At 42.6% G+C, this 21358-nt stretch overlaps 1 protein-coding gene and 1 long non-coding RNA gene across 6 annotated transcripts; one reads left to right on the forward strand and one right to left on the reverse strand.

Annotated features, from left to right (window-relative positions):
• Nucleotides 1–6822: 6822 nt before the first annotated feature.
• On the forward strand, nucleotides 6823–19543 carry obsl1a (obscurin like cytoskeletal adaptor 1a). The gene is made up of 24 exons (XM_046382218.1): nucleotides 6823–8072; nucleotides 9251–9520; nucleotides 9901–10161; nucleotides 10379–10684; nucleotides 10805–11071; nucleotides 11163–11438; nucleotides 11564–11678; nucleotides 11980–12140; nucleotides 12302–12574; nucleotides 12684–12959; nucleotides 13048–13323; nucleotides 13434–13709; nucleotides 13797–14072; nucleotides 14165–14434; nucleotides 14537–14803; nucleotides 14882–15151; nucleotides 15247–15513; nucleotides 16592–16858; nucleotides 17213–17325; nucleotides 17435–17588; nucleotides 17768–17929; nucleotides 18230–18334; nucleotides 18439–18705; nucleotides 18918–19543. Exons 1-24 carry the CDS (start codon nucleotides 6881–6883, stop codon nucleotides 19187–19189), a joined length of 6639 nt encoding a protein of 2212 aa, XP_046238174.1. The 5' UTR covers nucleotides 6823–6880; the 3' UTR covers nucleotides 19190–19543.
• LOC124055405 lies at nucleotides 9332–21198 on the reverse strand. 5 transcript variants are annotated; one of them, XR_006842634.1, is made up of 9 exons: nucleotides 20055–21198; nucleotides 19272–19325; nucleotides 18322–19102; nucleotides 17761–17923; nucleotides 17393–17535; nucleotides 11550–11701; nucleotides 10455–10680; nucleotides 9899–9961; nucleotides 9332–9470 (listed from the first exon to the last, which is right to left on the reverse strand). It is a non-coding gene; the product is annotated as an uncharacterized LOC124055405 (long non-coding RNA). The 5 variants fall into 5 exon arrangements; XR_006842631.1 differs by lacking the exon at nucleotides 19272–19325; XR_006842630.1 differs by lacking the exon at nucleotides 19272–19325 and having other exon boundaries at nucleotides 19102–19215.
• Nucleotides 21199–21358: the final 160 nt, after the last annotated feature.

Genomic DNA, 21358 nt, shown 5'->3' on the forward strand with positions numbered 1-21358 from the left:
TGTGAGAGAGCGAGTAATTGAGGGAGAGACAGGGCGACATACTGTTAAATACAGAATGGGCTTTCATTTTCCAGTTGTTTACCTTGTATTACTCCCGTGTCCACCCTAATGTCAAGTAAAAACAAAATCTCAGCTTTTCCTATTACTACGCTAAAAGCGTCGGAAACTGTTTTAAAATCCTCCCTCTCAAAGGAAAAGTGTGAGGAACGTGAGAACAGAAGCAAAACCATAGAAGGAAGTGAGAGTGTGAAAGAGTCAGTGGAGAGAGATCATCTGAATTAAGGGGTCAGGGTGTGCAGCAGATGGTTGCCAGCGGCGACTCAGTGATGTGACGGCATCTACTGCTCTCCTCACATCTGCCACAACATCCCTCTGAGTGTGCTTGTGTGTGTGTGTGTGTGTGATCGTATGCAATTTACATCCACAGCCACCCAAAGCCCTTTGTACATTACGTGACTCTGCTTGAGTGCAAATGTCAGCGCGCTGTAAATCGCTCTCATCTGTGCTGCATTCAGGGCAGCTGACTTCCAGTAACAACACATCACATTACTCATAGGGCTGGAATAAAATGCCAAAGATTTCTCATCAGTGAACTATACAGCAATGAGAAATGTAGTGAAACGTGCAGATGGCAAGATTACTGCAATGTCATTCACTAAACTGAATTTTCTCTTTCTCTTTAGTTTCAAACGTAAATAATTTAATCCGATTTACCTACAAGGCTAAACAAAGTACATTCCTCCCAACCCAGGTCTTCCCACCACTGAGCACAATAGCATTCAAGTCTATTAGGAGAAAGGCATGAAAAGCATCCCTTCCAGGACCCCACACAGAGACTCTAAGAAAGCTGTTTGGTGCAGAAGCGTAGCCAGAGCCGTTCTCTCAGGGACTCGTCATCTCAGAGGGGACCTGCTGCTCTGTGGGGAGCGCTCCAACACAGCAGCGATTAGGTGGGGGCTCGTGAGTATCCACACACCTGCAGAGCGAGAGAGTCCAGCTCCTCTGCAGGGGGTGGGTTCCAGACCCAGTGCTATGAACAGAGGTGGCGCCAAACCTCCAGCCCTAACTCTGCTTCCTTGTCTGCCAGAGAGGTAGAGAACCAGTCTGCAATGCCAGAAGCACTGGCCATTAATTTGTCCACAACACACAAAATGTTATCTAGAAAACATATATCTCATACGTGAAAACTGCTTGTTCAACACAGTTACTCACAGCGGAAGGAGACGATACAGTATAGTATACAGTCCTCCTTTGCCTTCAGTCAGCTGTATGTGTGAGTCGCTGTCCACATCTGCTTCTGATCATGAAAAGTAATGCAGTAATAGTCCAATACTACAATAAAACAAATACAGTATGGGGCTGACTCAAAGGTCAAATCCCCTAATCGCTCTGTGCAGCAGAACATAAAATACTGGTCTGAGTTTACACACAATACAAACTGCAGAGAGCTTCTGGGTGAGTGCTGTGTGGCTCTGAGATCTCAACCCTCCCAACTGTGAGCTCAGTCATCAAGAGCAACTGGAGAATAAATCTGCTTTTGAATCTCAAGTCCTCTTACTGCTGCACACAGATGTAAATGCAAACCTTGGAGACTGAAAAGATTAGAGGATTTATTATTTTTAAAACCAACAGAACTGTTGCCCTGTCATGGCTGAGCATGGAAAATTCTGAATGAGGATGGCTGTTTAAGAAGTGCTAGAGGCAGAGATCAGAGAGACTGTCCTGTAACCTGAAGGCCACATGGTCGATCCCATGACAGCTACACGTCCTGTCAAAGCACTCAGTGTCAGAAGGCTGTTCAGGTCTGCGGGCACCAAGCCCGTTAATTCCTGAAAACACAAATTTTTAAATCTGGATCACAACTATCTAGTTTCATTTTAAAACATAGGTGTTAAGTCATTTCCTGAAACAGATGGGCACAGTGGTTGTAATAAACTCTAGTCAAACAAGAATGAACTGCGCATTTGTTTTCAGCTGCAGATTAGTACACATCCTGGGCCCTATCTTTGTTGTGATGCAGCATCTGGCACAAACAACATCCCAAAGGCTGGATGTTCTCCTGACCTTGAGATTCACTCCACTCGTCTGGGTGGAATTTTGGCCCAGGGCAAAACACGTTCAGGTGGGGGAGGAGAGGAGCATACAGGCTGGAGGTTCAGTCAAATAAGGAAGCACAAACAAAGGTGTTGGGTCTTCACAGGACGAATAAAAATCACAAAACCAAGTCTGTTTCTGGTCTAATGTTCGGATAATAAGACAAGAAATAATTCATTGCCAACTTTTCATCAGACTTCTTGACAGTAAGAAAATACAGAATATCGCCATCCTTCGTCAAACAATACCTTGAATATCTAGAAATACCATTTAAATGCATCCAGCTTACTTTACAGATCATACAGGCTGCTATAACCCATGGATGCCTGTCTGCACGGTTTCCCACAAGAAGACCAAATGAGGAAGCACAATTTCCAATCATTCATTCGGAAAAAAGCTGCTTTTAGCACATTAAAAATGATTTCAGTGCCAAAGCTTAAGGGACAACTAAATCTGGGACAAATGCTGAATGTGAGCTAAAATTACTGAAAGAAAATCCAATGATAACAACAATAATAAAAATAAAAACTTGCTTGAATACATGAGCTCCTTTCTGCCTTGCACACTTACACACAGATGTTGTTTGTATTCAAAAAAAGGCCTCCCTCTGTCTTTCCCAGAATCCCTTGTTGTTTCTCCCAGCATGCTTGCAGGTTGCAGGGAGAAGAGGGAGGAGCTTAAATGTCAGAGGTCACCTGACAAAAATGTTTGATCTTTCCTTTCCTCCTCTATCTCTGCACAGCTCTCTCGACGATCCCCCACCTCTGTACCTCCCCCCTTTCTTCTTCTCAGTATACGTTCACTCCTCTCTTTCTGTCTACGTGCACTTCAACACTCTTCTTCTGCTCTCTGGGACCAAAATGATTTCACAAAGTTCCAGGAAAAAAGTCCAATCTGCACACTTTTCTATGCTCCCATGTGGCAGTTATATGAAGCTGCAGATTTCAGGCCTCTACTGAGATATCATTTACTGAAAGAAAGCCATCTGGCGTCCTTTAACTTTAAATTTAATTATGCTGCTTGTTAAAAGGAAAAATAACTTCATATATTTTTCTCAACCATATCATCTGTGTTTTTTAGATTGTTTTTTTCACTTATTTTTAGTTTAGGACTTTGTCCACAAATGGCCACACAGAAGTCCTTAAAGTTAACAGTCACCTAAACCCTGGAGTTTGCACTTTAAATGTTTTCATTACAAGCACTTATATGTCATGAACAACACTTGCCATCCTGCCATCCTCATTTAACAAGTTAAGAGGTCAAAGCTGTCCCAAAACGAAACTCTCAGCAATTTCCTTTCCATTCTGTGCAGTGACCCTTTAATCTGTGCTGTGGCAGGTTCATGATTGAGCCATTTACAATAAGTCTCTGGCTCCATCTAGCGGACAACATTGTGCAAGACAGATACACCTAAACAGATTACATCTGTGTCTGTCTGCATGTATGGAAGATTTCCTGAAGGTCTTAAATTCAGGGTTGTACTGAAACGTGTTGAGGTCCAAAGACTCATCAGGTTTGGCTGCATTTATGACTGCCTACACATACATTCTTGCAATTTTAAAATCTCATTTATCAAGACAAAATCAAAAACATGTGTTAATACTTGAATAGTTCAAAGGCCTTTAAAACAACATGGTTTCCTCAGTAAAGAGGGGTGGAGAGGAGTTTGATTAACGAAAACTAAATTAAGGAAGTTTCCTTGATTTCAATCAGGGTGGCCTGAAATCCTGCTCAGAGGCCTGCAGTCTCTGAAATCCAGTCTCAGGACAAAGAGCAGCACTATGCTTTTGATTCCTGGTGCAGTCATTGTACCTAACAGCTGCAGGGATGACTGCATGGATGGGAATGTCAGAGGTACCAGCAACCTTAAATGGAGCCACTAGTGTGGTGTGAGTCCTCCAAATGATTCTGCTGTTCATTTAGCAAATAGTTTACTGACACATGCTTGTTAGTTGGGATTTTAACTTTATTTTTCCCAATTATACTTCTGTTTTTTGGGAAGTTTCATAGTACATCTGTAGTAGAGATGGTATGCCAAGTGCTGAAAGTCAGCAAAGTGATCGAAGTTATGTGACCTGCGCTGAAGAGCGAATATCTATGACGACAGTTAGCAGCGTGAATCACTGGCTTGTCTGTCCCAAACACTCCACTGGAAGAGATCTTACAGAGCTATTGTCTGAAAATGCAGGTGACGAGCGGCAACACCAGATTCAAAGCTGTCATGGCGGGAGGCCACTGTTAACAGGCCAAGGAAAAAAACTTACAAGAAACATATATTTTACTTGTTTTTTTTTTTTTTATCAATTTATAATAAAAATAGCTGACTTAAAGTGATGCAAGCTTTTTATTCTTGTTTGAAATGCTGATAAGACATTAAAAATATTTCCTAACACCCTGATAGTGAGGATTTCACTTGCCAGATCATAATGGCCTTAAATGCTTCCAACACTTGGGTAATCTTTTCCTTATCAGTGCCCAATACATCACTGACAACAGCCTCAGCTTAGACAGACGCTTGCACATGCCACGGCTGCACTGGTGTGTGACTTCATCTCTGGTCACTTTTAGTCCAAGTCCTAAATTTTGTGTATAATTTCCTAAGCAAGACATTGTTTGTCTGTTATTCTGCACTGCTTAACTTTTATCAAGTTGTACATATTTGATTTGGTTTGATTTAATCATCCATGTTTCCACTTCACGGGTTTTTACTGGTTTGCTTGCTTACGTTTGCTTTAAAAGTCTATAGATTTTATATAGTTGCTCATCTGAATGATTTTTACAGGTCTAAACAGGTGAAATATATACTATATAATGCATATAATGTACAAAATATACCTCAGTAATGATTTTTTTTCTACAACCCTGAGTATTATCTTATTGGGGAGCTGCGAGAAGAGTTGGGGACCTCTCTGGTGTTAAACTATCCTTGTTCTCAGCATTGTTGTGACGCAGCATTAAAATATATATATATGTGTGTGTGTATAAATCCTTTTCGAATACCGACACTAATTCAACTCTTTCTGTGGGTCACCATGACTCGAGGAGCTCTGGCAGGTGGGGTGGTGTCCTTTCTCTTCTGAGGTTTAACCCAGGATATCTGTTAAGCTGAGTGATCCATCGCAGAGCATGGTCTCCCTTCTATCTTTAGTGAGCCACGGTCTGTGAATGGAGAGCCTAACTTTATCTGGCCCAGTGTCATTGAAGCTGCGGTTATTTTTAGTGGGTGGCTTGCAATGGCAGCAGCTGTGAAAGCATTTAATGCCCCCCAGCCCCAAGTCCAACTCTCTCGCTCAGTCTTTTGCTATTGGACAATGACACTATCAGACCTGACACATAAACTGAACGTTCACTACAGTGGTCATTCTCCTCTCTGCCACTTGCAACCGAATGCCAAATCAACCAAAAGATGATCCTTGTGACTATGGGCGACCAAGTGTGAATGAAGATTTGACTCTCAGCGACCGGGTGGTGTGTCAAATGTGAGCCAGAATCCACAATCAACAAACCAAACCAGGGACGAGAGCTGAAGAGTCTCACAGAGCTTTGTGACTTTTATACAGAACGAATATCTGATATTCTACAAGCCGAAGAATCATTTTAAGAAGAGCCAGAGGTTATGTGATTTAACCAATGGCAGCATAAACCTTTTGAGGATATCATTTTTAAGTAAACATCACAACATTGACAGGATGCTTTAAAGAGAGTGACTCAAAGGAGCGGTAAGTTTATCTCTTGTTCTTCAACGGGCAAAATTAGCAAAGGGTCAATTTTCTGTTCATTTCCTATTTACTGGATATATCTTGCTTGAGTTCCAGTAGTATACCAGTATACTGGTGAAATGACCGACACAAGCCTGTTTAAGAAGAATAATTTCCATCCAATGAGAAGCTGAGTCATAAGACTTTCGAAATATCTGACTCGATGAAGAACTATTTTCTGGCCCAGACCCAGCACATGACTGTGTGATGCATGCTGTTTAGAGGACGTGCATCAGATGGGAGAGTGTGGTGCGTCATACAGCAGGGACAATTGCAACACCTCATGCCAAAAGAGAGATAGTGACAACATGAGAGAAACTAATGTTTTCCACTGTTAGGAAAGGTCTGCAAGAGATATTTGTGACGAAGGAGAAAGTCAGCTTTAATGAATGACTTAAGATCACAATGGTGCTGACTGCATGACAACAACGTAGCAGTTCAGAGACAATAAAACACCACCAAGAAGGATGCAGCTGACATACAGTACATGTTCCATACATGCACTAATGAGTGAGTTTTGTCTTCATGACTCCAGGTGTGTCACTGCACAGTTTGTGTGCTATGTGACACATGGTCTCTGGTGTCTTTTTCTGGCCAGACAACTTTATAAATACACTCTTCAATGAGTTACAGCACCAGCTGTGAGACAACTGAGAGTGTTTTACATTTGCTCAAAACCTACTTTACTAAACCACCAAGCATGTGATAAACACCTTACTAAACCTCAGTTAAGCCAACAGAAATACACTGAGGACAATTCGTAAGAACAGTCAAAGAAAGACAACTCCACTCTGACTAATATTATGTAGTAATTTACCATTTAGATTGTGGGCTTGTGTTAAGTCACAAGGTTTTGTTCAAAGTTCTGCAGTTTTTTAGTTTGAGTCTCTGTTTCAGTTGAAGTTGACTGCCTACTGAAATAGATATTTTCTTCATCTTAAAGCTCCTTCACCAAAGATAAGAGGCTCTACAGAAATCCTGCAACAAAAGACGTTTCTTCGACCAAACCAAAGAGGGGTGACATCATCATGGATATTTTTGGAGGTGCTCCTCGTGTTTTGGGCTACCCACGCCCTGTGGTGGCACAATGCGGCACAGATGCCACACTGAGGTGCCTAATTGATGGGGACCCTCGGCCTGATGTAATCTGGGAGCGTAAAAACGTCCAGATCTTGTCTGAAGGACACTACAGGCTCTCTGAGGAGGGAAAAGCTTACATGCTGACCATTATTGGCGTAACCTTGCAGGATGCTGGCCAGTATATTTGCAAGGCCAAAAACAGCATAGGGGAAACCTATGCAGCAGCCTCCCTCAAAGTGGAAGGTGAGGCTCAGCGACAGGAAGGGGAACAAAGGCAATTAGGGGTCAATGGTGTAAAGCAACCAATGACAGAACTGAGAGAATTCCAAGGACATCTGAATGGTTACTGCACAGTGCAAAACGGTGAATGTGTGAAAGAAAATGGAGCCAGTCTGAATGAAGAGCACAAGTGGAACAGCAAGAACAACGAACAAGAGGAGGTTGATTTAACATCTGACGATAAACCACGATTTCTCATCAAGCCCCTTTCTCTGCGCGTAGATCGAGGTGAAGATGCTGCTTTCTCCTGCAAAATCTGGGGTACTCCTCTGCCCGAGGTTACATGGGAGAAAGATGGGAAGAAGCTGAATGACATCTTTGAGAGTGCACACTTCAGTGTGAGTAATCAAGATGGTGGCTGGTTCCAGCTTAAGATCTACAGGACGCGCATGCCAGATAAAGGTGTTTACACCTGCAGGGCCGTCAACTGTCACGGTGAGGCCTTGGCTGGCGCTGTCCTTCTTGTCGAGCCTGTACCCGAGCGAGAGGAGAGTAAAATGTCCTCAAACGGTCACACTAACAGTCAGTGGTCACCAAAACACAGAGGCGGAAGGCTCAGTTTGTCGAGGCTTACAGAGGAGCCACCTGTCAACGCATCGAAAGCCAAGAAGTTTGCAGTGGCAGAGGGGAAACATGCCAAGTTTCGCTGCTTTGTGACAGGGAAGCCCAAGCCAGAGATCATTTGGAAGAAGGACGGGGTTCCCTTAGAGCCTGGGAGGCGTCATCTGATCTTTGAGGACAGAGAGGGATACTACACGCTGAAGGTTCTCTACTGCAAAGTGCAGGATACAGGACTGTATGTGTGCGCAGCATCAAACGCTCTTGGAAACACCCTCAGTGCTGTTCACCTGTCTGTCAAAGGTAGGAGATACCTCCCTGTGCACTGAAAAATCCTGCTTTTGCTGAAATTCAAACTGGCACACATTTCTACATGTGACGTCTTTAAGATGGTCTCATTCTCCAAAAGGCCTGTGAACCGATAGATGGATGGAAAAGCAACGCAAATATAATCAACAACACAAAATTATTATGAAACTCCTGAAAATAATCTTAATTGTATTCAAAGCTTAATAATTCAAACTTACAAAGATTCTGAACATCAGGCCAAGTAACAACAAATAACACAACACATTCAAAAGATTCTGAGTCAGCTTCATTCTTCTCAGTGTGTGAAGCAACTACTGGCCCAAACAAATGCATCAAACCACATCTATAAAACATCAGGTCACAAGCCACACGTGTGCAGGCTAATTGTCTAGCGTGTACTGTTGAAATGCATGGAATCACCTTTCAAAGTGGCTAATTATTTTTTCCTAATCCCTTCGTAATGGGCAGATAATTCTCAGGGTTGCATCCCTTTTCATATACACACTGCTGCACTGTGCCAGTTGCCTCATCATAACTGTCAATTCAGTGCTGGGGTCAACACTCTTCAACATATAGATGACATGGAGTGGCATTACAGTGACCGTTCGCTGCTTTAAAAGTATTCAGTGGTGGCATGAGAGAATCGAGCAAACTGAAAGGGTATTTCTTAAAACTAAAACAAAGTGAAGCCTGAAATTCTTTGGACAGAGTGTGGAATAAAATGACAAAGACAAAACACAGATATTATTAATTCATTCAAATCCAGTCCAATACAATCTTCACTATGATTACAAACTATTTCAGTCATGAGTGTTTAGATCCATAATGTTTTGGAAAGAGGGCTTCAGTTTCTTAAAGACTGTAGTTATATACTCCTTACAGGAGGAATTTGCCACAAGACAGTGTTTATAAAAATACTGCAGTAGAAGCTAAAATCAACTGAAAATCACTTTAACTTAATGTTATTACTCTAACACTGTTTCTCTTTGTGTTTTACTAATCCCCCATAAAATATCTAAACATGCACACATTTATTTTTGTTTGTTAAACAACTGTAAGTCTACTCATCATGATAGTACAATTTCTTTCTGTTTTAACCAGGCCAAATCTACACAACATCCACCTTCTGTTAAATTAAGTGCGCTTAAATAAGCATTTACCCTGTTCTTCAGGTCCAGCTGTGCGGTTCAGGCGTCCACTAAAAGACGTCGAGGTGAGGGAGAGGGATGTTGCAGTGCTGGAGTGCGAGGTACCCGATGAGTCTGTCCCATCCGCCTGGTATCTGGAGGACCAGCGGCTGATGCCGAGCAGTAAATATGGGATGGAGCAGAAAGGAACCAAACGGAGACTGACTATCCATGATGTTGGGACAGATGACGATGGAGTGTATCTCTGTGAAATGCCAGATGGAGCAAAGAGCATTGCAGAACTATCAGTTAAAGGTAAGTTTTACTTGTATGTTAGTATACAGCATTTTGAGTTATAAAATAAAATTAAATATAATTTTATTATAAATAAAATGTGCAATAAGACAGGTTTACTTTATGTATATGGATTACTACAGTTTAGAAGTCCACAAATGATGACTCTTTACTAAAATAAATTTTGCTTTGGGTTTAGCACTCAAGGTTTAATTCACATTTTATCATCAAAACACTTGTTGCCAAAAGAGAAAAAAAAAGTAGCTACAGTAGATTTTAAGCTCAAATATATTTTTTAAGAAAGGTATCAGCTTGATGTAAATCTAGAAAGGAGCTGAGCTGCACAGTAAGCACACGTACAATACAAATGAAAGTCAGTGAAGTGATTTTTCTACTTACAGGCACTATTGTTCGGAAACTTCCCCGGAAACTGGAGGTCCTGGAGGGTGAGAACGCTGTGTTCTGCGTGGAGGTGGAGAACGACGACATGGAGATTCACTGGTTCAAAGACGGTTTTAAGCTACATGAAACTCACCAGACAATCCTGAAGTCTTTTGGCAAAACGCACATTCTGGTCTTTGTCAATGTGGCATATCAAGACTCGGGGGTAGTAACGTTTGTCACAGGGAGGTCCAAGACCTCATCACGTCTCAAGGTCAAAGGTACATTTATTAAACACCGAAGTGCATGTTTATTTCACAGTCACCAGATCTTGTTTGCAAAAGACTTTTTATATCGGTATATGTATTTTGTGGAGGACCTTTCCGTGTAAATGTCTGTTGTCTGAATTTGACATTGGCTGGCCTTTCTAACAAACACGCCCACCTTCTATGCTACCATTCATACCCTTCATATCTTTAATGTCCTTTCCCTTTTTAGCCACAAGACACTGTCCTCCTATCTGCCCTGTGGAAGTCAAAATGGATGTGGATCGACCCAACAGCGCCCTGCTCACCTGGGTTCCAGCCCCCAACAGCCAGACGTCCACCCGATCCGTCTTTGTCGTGGAGAGACAAGAGGTGGGCTCCCAAGAGTGGCAGAAGTGTTTTACCTCAGAGACAGGCACTTCAGTTGAGGTCGCTGGCGACAGCGTGCCATGCGAAGGCCACTACCGGTTCCGTCTCTGCTGCATCAACAAATACGGGCGAAGTGGCCATGTGGAGTTTCCCAAAGCTGTCCATCTGGGTGAGGAGCAGAGAGACAGAAGTGTATATGTGTTCAGTTATTTTCAGTGGAAACCGATAGCAGCATCAATACAAGGGCCACAGCATTTTTCAACTTGTAATTCTATTTTTTTCCACTCAGTTCCTGGGCCAAAGATTCAAAGGTGTCTGAAAGGCTGTGAGGTTGTGGAAGGAGAGGATGCTCACTTCTCCATCGAACTGTCTGCCACAATGGCTGGAACCTGGTTTCTTAATAGTGCTCAACTGCAGCATGGCGGACGATATTCAATACAACAGTCCCAAAAACAGCACTTATTGGTCGTCCATGAAAGTCGCACCACAGAGGACGCAGCCGAGGTCACGTTTATAGCTAATGGAGTCCGGGATTCAGCTGTGCTCAAAGTTAAACGTAGGTGCAAGAATCTGTGATTTCTCCTTTAAATTTGGCATGTGATTCATGCACTTGTTTTGCAGTTCAGTTTTTGTATGTGTCTTTGCAGCTGCCGTGGTAAAATTCAGTCCTCTGTCAGACTCGGACAGCAATAAGAAAGTGGACATTGGCGATGCCATTGTACTGTACTGTGAAGTGTCCCATCCCTTTGCAAAAGTATCCTGGTTCAAAGATGGCAAGGAGCTCCAGGTGGACGATGGACTCAACATCCAGTCAGATGGGAACATGAGAAGGATTGTGATTCATTCAGCTGATGCGTCTCACTCTGGAGTTTATACATGTGAAACATTAGGAGATGTCATCAAATTCACTGTGGATGTCGCAGGTAAAATGGTTTTGAAAAGTGATAAATTAAAGGCCTTTGGACATATTTAAGGATTTAGTGACTCATTCACATCAAAATTTAAAGCTCAGTTCAGTTTACATGCCCCCTTACTTCTGGTTTTTCAGGTCCTCCCGTGGAGTTCACGCCGGTTCCAGAGGAGGAACTCCATAAGAGCAGCATGGAGCTGGACCCTGTGGTGCTGCTTTGCCACGTCTCCACAGATGATGCCAAAGTTGTGTGGTAAGACAATGGGGAGTGATTTCCTGTTAGAAAAATGAACATGAAAATTTATCAGCAGTTGCATGGACTTTTACTGCTCGTGTGTGCTTCTCTACAATAGTGCATTGAATATAAACATGAAGAAAGTTCACAAAGAATCTATGATACAGAGTCTTCTGTGTTGTTGTTCAAACAGGGCAATAAAATTTACTTTTTACAACAGATCCATTTCTGGAGTTTTGAGTTTTATTACTTTGTATTCCCTTTGTTATTTAAGACCCTGTGTTTTACAGTTGTCTGTATCTGATTTGCTGTGTCTAAGGTATAGGGATGGGTGTGAGATCCAGCCCAGTGACAACATTACTCTGCAGGCAGAGGGAACCATGAGGAGGCTGATCATCCGCTCTGCAGAAACCTCAGATGCTGGCAACTACATCTGCCAGGCAGGAAACAACAGCATTGAGTTCACAGTCAATGTCAGAGGTACACAGACATTACAGACACCTGTTGGGCGTTTAAAGACACACATATCTGCTAGTAAACCGAGTGCTGAACCTCACCCTTAATTCATACAAATTAAAGAGATCAAAAGGGGGCATTTTTACACTCTGCCCTCGCTCTGCCTCCTCTAACTATTAACACAGAACCTCCGGTGATGATTGTGGAACCTAAAGATGATATTGTGATGGAGAGTTGCATCTCAGAGGACATCCACCTGCAGTGCGAGTTGTCTCGTTCCAGTGGGAAGGTGCGATGGTTCAAGGACGGTCAGGTGGTGGAGGAAAGCGACAAAGTCCAGCTGATATCTGAAGGACCTTACAGGAGGCTGACCATCCTAAACAGCTCGGTTGAGGATGGTGGAGAGTATGTCTGCGAAACAGATGGTGACTCTGTCTTTTTCCAGCTTACTGTAAAGGGTAAGACTGAAGTTTCCCTTAGTGTTCACTACTGAGCACACATCTAATACAAATGTGTGGACTCTTTTAAGTTTCAAAAAGATATGTAACTATCCTCCTCCTTCACCAGAACCACCGATCACAATCATTTCACCCAGTGAATCGGAACTGGAACTGACACATTTGGCCCCTGAGAGGCTGGAGCTCAGCTGTGAGATCTCCCAGGCAGACGCCCTTGTTCGGTGGTATAGAGACAGCCTGGAGGTAGCAGAGGGTCCTAACTTGATCCTGGAGGTGGATGGGACGCTACGCCGGCTGGTTATACCCCTGACCACTGTGGACGACACGGGGGAGTATATATGTGACACTGAAGATGACTCTGTGGCCTTCATGGTGACTATTATAGGTAAGAATGACAACATAAAAGGTAACAATTCATGATAAACGAATACTAAATAAATTAATTTAATCTAAATTTCCTCATTTTAATTAAGAACCACCAGTGAAGCTTACACGTCCCCAAAACATGTCTGACAAACTGGAGTGTTTAGCTGGCAAACCAATTGTGCTGGAGATCGAAGTGTCCCGGCCAAGTGCTGAAGTCCAGTGGTTGCTAAACGGCAGAGAAATAGAGGTGAGCAGTAATGTCACCACCACAGAGGACGGGCTCATCCATCGCCTGACCATCCACTCGCCCACCCCAGAAGATTCTGGCAAATACACCTGTGATGCTATTGATGATAAAATTGATTTCCAGGTCAACGTTTCAGGTAAGAGGGCATGTCAGATCAGCTTTGGAGATGATTTCTGTACCAGAAGGCAATTTTAAAGCCCAATATAATGTCAAACTGAGTGTCAATATGTATTTCTGCGTCACCAGAGCCCCCAGTGAAGATCCTAAGAAAGTCAGAGATTAAGACAAATCTTAAATCCCTGATTTCTGATGACATTGTCCTGGAATGTGAGCTGTCAAGAGCCAATGCCGTTGCCAAATGGTACAAGAATAATTGTCGTGTTGAGGGAGATGAAAGGTACTGTGAAGAGGAAGAAGGTGCTTTTCGCTCGCTGGTCATCCTCAACGCTGAACTCGGAGACTCAGGAGAGTACTTTCTGGATGTTGGAGATGACAGCATCAGCTTCCAGGTTACAGTAGAAGGTAAAACCGATTTAGCGGATTTTATAACTTAAATAATTTAAAGACTGTTCCTTAAGTAAATTACCTGTCTCCTACCCTTGGCCTTAGAGCCTCCAGTAAAAATCGTGGGGAACTCAAACGACCTTGAGTACCAGGAGATGGTGGCAGGAGACGATTTGATCCTGGCTTGTGAAGTGTCCCGTGCCAACGCCCCTGTCCAGTGGTACTGCAATGACAGGCTGCTGACCAGTGACTCCCGTACTTACATTGAGAGCTACGACACTCTGAGGAAAATAATCATCTCCAATATCCAGCTCTCAGATTCTGGGCACTACGTGTGTGACGCTACGGATGACAAGATGACCTGTGTTGTCAGGATTCAAGGTAAAAATTCACAGCGATACCTCGAGAGATATGATAAATGATATGATCATAGGATCGCTCAATATTTGTCTCTCCTTCCTTTTTCATAAAAGAGCCTCCAGTTACTTTCATTAACAAGGAGGATGACATTGTGGTGACGGGCTATGAAGCAGAGAGTGTGACCTTGACAAGCTACGTGTCCAAGGAAAATGCTCTAGTGCGTTGGCTGAAACACTGGACACCTGTTGAGGGCGAGCGTTTCCGAGCACTCATGGAGGGCCATAAGCGCACCCTTACCATCGAGCCTTTGAGACGCTCTGATGCTGGCGAGTACACCTGCGATGTCAACACGGACCAGATCCACTTCAGCTTGCTGGTGAAAGGTTCAAATTTCAGTTTCTTCTTGTCCTCTGATAATATTGTAGAACACTTCAACTTGGACTGAAAAGCCATATTAACTGACTTTTTTTCCACATTTCTCACAGAAATGAGAATCAAGTTTGTGAGGCCACTCCAAGACACTGTGGCCCATGCTGACGGTATGGTGACCCTTCGCTGCGAGCTGTGCAAGCCAAAGGCAGACGTTCAGTGGCTGAAGAATGGCGTGGAGGTGGCGGCAAGCAGGAGGTTCTCCATTCGGGCAGATGGAACTGAGCGAAGCTTGACCATCCACCGTTTAACCAGGGAGGATGCTGGGGAGTATGCCTGCGAGTCACGAGATGATCGCACTGTGGCGATGCTGAAAGTAGAGAGTATGTGAGCCCAGACACAGGTTTTCTGTTTTTTTCTTACATGAGTTAGCAGGTTCTTGAACTCTTATGTCTCTTCAGTGCCTCGAGTGGTGGAGTTCCTTACAGAGCTCCACAACACCACCGTGCTGGAAGGAGAAGACGCCACCTTCAAGTGTGTCGTTTCACCTGAGAATGTCCAGTTGGTGTGGCTCATGGACAATGAGCCCATCACCCTTGGCGATCGTTTCCAGGCAAATCAGAATGGCCTGTGCCACACCTTGGTGATCAAGAAATGCCAGATGCTGGACTGTTCAAAGATAACAGCAGAGGCTGAGGGACAAATAAGCAAAGCCAGCCTCAAAGTTCAGGGTAGGACAACTCAATGAGAAAATGCGAAAATACAGTGTAATACCAGAATTACCAGCAGTGCAAAACTTATCTCTGTCCCTCCTCATTGTTTTCAGAGGCTCAAATTATGTTTACTAAGAAAATGGAGGCTGTCATGGCAGAAGAGTTTGGCGACGCCACCTTGGAGACAGAGATCAGCCTCGAGACAGGAGAGGTCCAATGGATGAGGCAAGGGGTGGTCATCCAGCCCGGTCCCCGTCACACGCTGGCCCAGAACGGCTGTAAGCGCAGCCTGACCATCCGAAATCTGACTCTATCAGACCGGGGAACCTATCGCTGTGAGACTTTGCATGACCGGACACAGGTCAAGCTAAATGTAGAACGTAAGTGGTCTGGGGTGGGGTGTGGGTGATAGGTTGCCAGTTACAGTATGTTTAGCTTAGAATGGTATACAGAAGATTAATCTCCTTCTTCTATACACTTCATTTTTTCACGACATTCAATACATTTCGTTTTCATTTTCATTTGACCAACATGAGAGCCCCATTGAATGTTCAGCTAACTCGACCTTATCTCTGGTATCTAGAGCAAATATATCAAATCAGACTGGAACAATTCACAACTTGTGAAGAATTTATGAAATCTCTTGGATGAATGACTAAATGTCTTCAATTTTACTTTTCCAGTCCAGTTGTTTATTTAATTTTTAATTCAAGAAGTTGGCTAAGTTCTGAGGATAAACCTCTGGCCAAACATCAACCCACATAGACATTCACACTGAAACCAGTTCAGCTTTTTGCAGCATATCCTCACATTTGAGAACCAGTGAATCAATTAATATTTTGTCATTTTTGTAATTGGCCTCAATGATTAATTGATTAAAAAATATGTGTTCTTAACCAAATATAATTCAACTATAAATTTAAACTATATAATTTTAGGATACTTTATAGTATTTGGAGAAAATTAAAATAAACAAAAACTATTCTATTATAATGTATTACATGTATCATTGTGGTGTAGTTGACATCTTACCTGACCCAAAGTTCTGAGAAAGTAAAGAACAGTACATATTTTAGATGTTTTTCACAGCATGTCACAGTGCAAAGGGATACTAAGAATAGCAGAGCTAGACCTGTATGTGTGAAAAGGTTTTTGAAACACAGCCATGCTGTTATACAAGAGTGTACTGAACGACACTGTGACAATGGACCACAGGGCTCCTGTAGACATTGTTCTTGTGAACTGGGTCTATATCTGAGCCACCTTTTGTTGTCCTTGAAACAGCGTACAGAGAAATTGTTAGCTATGCCTTGAAGAAGTCAAGTGATACTACATGCATTTACAAGACTCACATACTCACTTACATGCAGATACCATTTAATCCTGATTTCATTCCTGCAAAGTACATAGTTTTACTTAATGATAAAACCCTCCTCTCCCTTTTCTCTTTCAATCCAGCCCGTAAAATCTCTATCCACAAAGGCCTAACTAATCAAGAAACCTTTGAACGAGAGACTGCCTCCTTCGAGGTGGAGCTCTCCCACACAGATGTGGAGGGCATTTGGCAGAAAGATGGTATACGGGTGAAACCGAACAACCAGTGGCGGGTGAGCACCAATGGACGAGTCCACGGCCTCACCCTGTCCAACCTCAGCCTGGAGGACACGGGCACTATTGTCTTCTCGGCTGAAGGGGTTCGCACCACTGCCAGGCTCACTGTCAAAGGTGAGTACTGGCCTGTGGAGCTCTGTGGGTGCAGCGTTGCGTGGAAAAAGAACACCTTTCAGTGTATGTTTTTCATTTAGAACCATCAGACAATTAAAGGGGCAGCACACAGGAAGAACAACTCAGTTATTCCCATACATTATGTAATGCGAGTCATTTCTACTAAATGCAGTTATAATAGCATTACATCATTATTCACTTTGCTTTGGACCGAAGGGAAAACACTGAAAGACCATTGGAGGGCCATGGGACTCATTTCGGAACACTTTCACGAGGGAAATGTGAAAAATATAACAATGAGTGACTGATTTATTAGGTTTGTTGGATCATTGATTGGGTTTGCCATATTGACAGAGACCCCGGTGTCTATCCTGAGAGCGCTAACCGATGTCCGTGTGGAGGAAGACTTTCCTGCCACTCTGGAGTGCGAGTTCTCCAGACAAATCATCGAAGTCAAGTGGCTTAAGGTAAAGCAAACAATTAAATGCTCTCATCGTTATTCAGTACGCTTTGGCTGGTTTGAAAAGGCTTTACATTTAGGAGGGATGCCTCTCTCCCGTTACGTCTTTGTGTCAGGACGGGAAGGAGCTGAAGCCAGGAAAGAACTGTCGGATCTACTCCATGGGCCGGAAGCGGTTCTGTCAGATCATGCAGTGCTCCCGGGCTGACTCTGGGACCTACACATGTGATACAGGAGAAATCAACACTTCCTGTTCACTGGAGGTTTATGGTAAGTGTATGACTTTGAAAACAATACCAAAATTTAGCCCTTAAAAATAAACATTATTACTTTTATGATTTCAGAGCTTCTCTGTGTTGCACTGCATGTGCACAAACTGAAAGTCTTATGTGTCAATCTTTAAAGAAACATGCTTATCATCTTTCTGTTAATCTTCACTAACCTCACAGAGCATAAGTTGGAGATAGTACATGATCTGGAGGACCTTTACATTCAGGAGGACCAGAATGCTGTCTTCATGTGTGAGGTTTCTCTGGAGGAGGTGACTGGGGAGTGGTACAAAGACGGCCACAAGATCCGGCCCACTAGTACCATCAAGATCCGCACTGAAGGTCAGAGAAGGAGGGGTTTGAATTTACCACAATACATCTGGACACTTAAACAGCACTCAGCTCAGTAATAAATGTACTTAAAGTGTGAAAACATGCAGCATATCTAATATGCTGAATCAATTTGAAGGAGGAGGAGGGCCTCTGGTGGACATATAGAAAATAACATGGGAAGGAGCAGAGTGCAAAGCTGCACAGTGGAAGTGAAAAAATCAAAAGGGAACAAAACAACATAAAGTATCTTCGTTAAGACAATCACAACAGTTTCTTGATAGATTCTCTAAGTCTGATGTTTTCCTTCAGGGACCAAACACTTCCTATTGATGTGTAATGTCAAAGCTGAAGATGCTGGGGAGATCCGTTTTGTCGCCAGGGATGTCGAATCCATTGCATACCTTGAGGTAGAAGGTAAGTCCATTTTTACCTCTAGAATATCTGGCTTCTTTTTTCATGTGTCAGTAGCCTAAACATGCTGCATAACAAATTAAGAAAAACTATTCCTTTCACTTCAGAGCTCCCCGTTTCCATTGTAAAACCCCTGCGAGATCGCACAGCCCTGGAGAAACACCGTGTGATCCTTGAATGCACCGTTTCCTCGCCTCGCTGCAGTGCCACCTGGTACAAGGGCAAGGAGGAGCTGGTTCCCTCAGACAGAGTGGAGATCTTGGCTGACGGCTGCTCTCTAAAACTGGTGATCCAGCACGTGGTTGTGGAGGATGAGGGCACCTACAGCATCATGGTTGGGGAGCACACATCCAAAGCCAAACTGATGGTGGAAGGTAAGCTGGGCTGAGAGCCGAGGACCAAAGCTAACGTACTTGAAGGAGCCTCATATTAATTACCTTTAACACTCCACTCCAGCTTACAAATTATTAAGTGTGGTTGGGTGTGGTGAGTTTTCAGTAATGGCAAAAAATACTGCATACTATACTTCAATACTTCAATTCCATCATACAATGATAAAAACTTCTTTCTCTCTGTGCCACTGCAGCCCAAGCCCTTGTAATGGTCAAAGAGTTAAAGAATGTGGAGGTAAATGAGTCTGAGCCCGCGTCTTTCCAGTGCGAGGTGTCCGTCGCCATAAACAAGCCTCCTGTCTGGGCTCTGAATGGAGAGACGCTTCAGCCCGGGCCCTCTGTCCGCCTGGAAAACCACGGGACGGTACACAAACTCACCCTGAAAAACACCAGTGCGGACATGAGCGGGGTGGTGAAGTTCACCATGGGCAAGGCCAAGAGCAGCGCCACGCTCAGTGTCAAGTAAACCAAAAGAAGGAAAAGCAAGTGACTCTGAGAAAGAAAGAAAGAAAGAAAGAGACTGTAAATATGGGAGATGCTCAACTCACCTAAAACTTTACAACAGCCATTGGTCATGTTTGGATGGCCTGCATTTCCCTGAGCTGAGGTTATTTCAAATTGAGGATTTTCAGTGAAGGCAGCAGAAGCATTTTAAACATGATGCATATTATTACAGTCACGTTATTCCTTTTATTTTATTCTTTTTTTTTTTACAGAATAGATTATATTTATTTGCCTGATTAAGATTTCTAGGTGACTTTACATTGTTGTAATCTGATTCTGATGACAATCGCCCCAAAATAAAACACAAGATTACAGTGATTAATTTAACAAATGAATTGATGAAACTGTCGCCCACATGCTTGTTAATGAAAACACTCTTAGTCACAGCCAAGCTATTTGAGGAAATCAAAACATCCTCCTGAATGTTTTTTGTTATTGAACGGCACCCTTAGAAAGTAAGGCAAGTTTGGCAACAAATGGTTCTGTGAAGTTAAACACAAAACAGTCTCTATCATGTACTGGGTTGTTTATGGTAAACATTCAAGTCCTACTTCAAAGGCTAAGGAGGCACCGTGGTTAGCAGTTATAAACACAACTTTCTAGGAATATGGACTGAACGGAGTAAACAGTCGATTGTTACACCGCTTCTAACCGAGCGGTCCAAACGGCAGCTAACGTGAGCAAGCTAGCTAGCCTCAGTTTTGCTAGCGAGCTAGCCCTCTCATTACCTTAATACAAGCGACAAGCGAAGTTGACTGGAGTTTAGCAGATTGTTGGTGCTGGTAGACAGAAAAAACAGCTAAAATGAGAACAAATACTGCACTTACGTTCAACAGCTGGTCAGCAACATGACTCCACATGAATGCTACCGTCGCTCTGTGTGTGCAGGTCGTGAGAATGACAGGGCGCCTGTTTGCTAACGGTTAATTAGTTAATTAACCGCGATAAACTTTGGAGCTAAAAAATGTTGCGTTTAATGCTGCATAAATTTAGCTAACTAATAATAATAATAATACTGTGCATATTTAGAGATCAGAATAATATGCATGCAAAATGTTAAATTTGAGAGAAAATAAATGCTCAACAAAACAACACTTGTACCATCTTTCATTTAGCATTTATGAAAAAAAAGGTATTATTACAGAGTCCATGTATAATTTGGTATGATAAAACAACAGGTCAAAAAAAAAAAAAAATTAGGTTACATCTATTCAATCATGAGTACAGTAACATGAATATTCCATATATTAATGAAAATTTGTTTGCTTTATTACTGTGCAAAACAAAATATACATATCTACTGAATGTGTAAGAAGTACAGTATCAGTGAACAGCCACCCATAGTGACACAACACTTGTTTTATATGTAATCAAATGACAAAATGACTTAATGTTCCTATAAATACTCCTGTTTGCCAATGAATTTAAAAAACAAAAACAAAAACAAAATAAAACAAAAAACAACAGCTATCAGCATTGAATCTAAATGTAGACGTGATGATGGCTTATGTGAAACAAACATCAAAATAATTACCCTGTTATGTGCCTATAACAGTAAGATACTATCCTTTTAAGTCATTTGCTGGTGTTTCTGATCCATATATTACCTGTTCATACATGAGGTAACAACCAGGTCTTGCATGAAAACAGCAAGAACAAACCACAAATATTGAATCAGAGGATCACTCCTGGGCAAAACAGAAAGACCATCAGTAATCAGTAAAAGAAAACAGGCTAATCTGATTGACAATAATTTGTTAAACATAGAAAAACAATGCAATAGCTCTTAACACGGTGGATTTAATTGTCACCCCTTCTTCCATCTCAGTAACATCATGTCACAAGCCTGCTATGGAGGCTCTCAGCCAATTCACTCATTCATCAGTGTCAACACGTGGTATTGTCAACGCGCATGAGGGAGATAACATGAGTCATAAAGGTCTGCAAGAGGCCTGGCTGCTCCTTAAAACAGGCCACACCAAGGAGGTTTAAGTTCCTTGGGTAACTTACATGTAGCCATTAAAATTAAAAAAAAAACCAAAAACTATTCAGATTCAATGCAGATTCCATGTGGTCAATGACATTTTAAAGGATAATTCCACCCTCTGACTATTCTACACTGCAAAACCTC

This window comes from Scatophagus argus, chromosome 24 (genome assembly GCF_020382885.2).
Source record: "Scatophagus argus isolate fScaArg1 chromosome 24, fScaArg1.pri, whole genome shotgun sequence".
NCBI classification, from domain to species: Eukaryota; Metazoa; Chordata; class Actinopteri; family Scatophagidae; genus Scatophagus; species Scatophagus argus.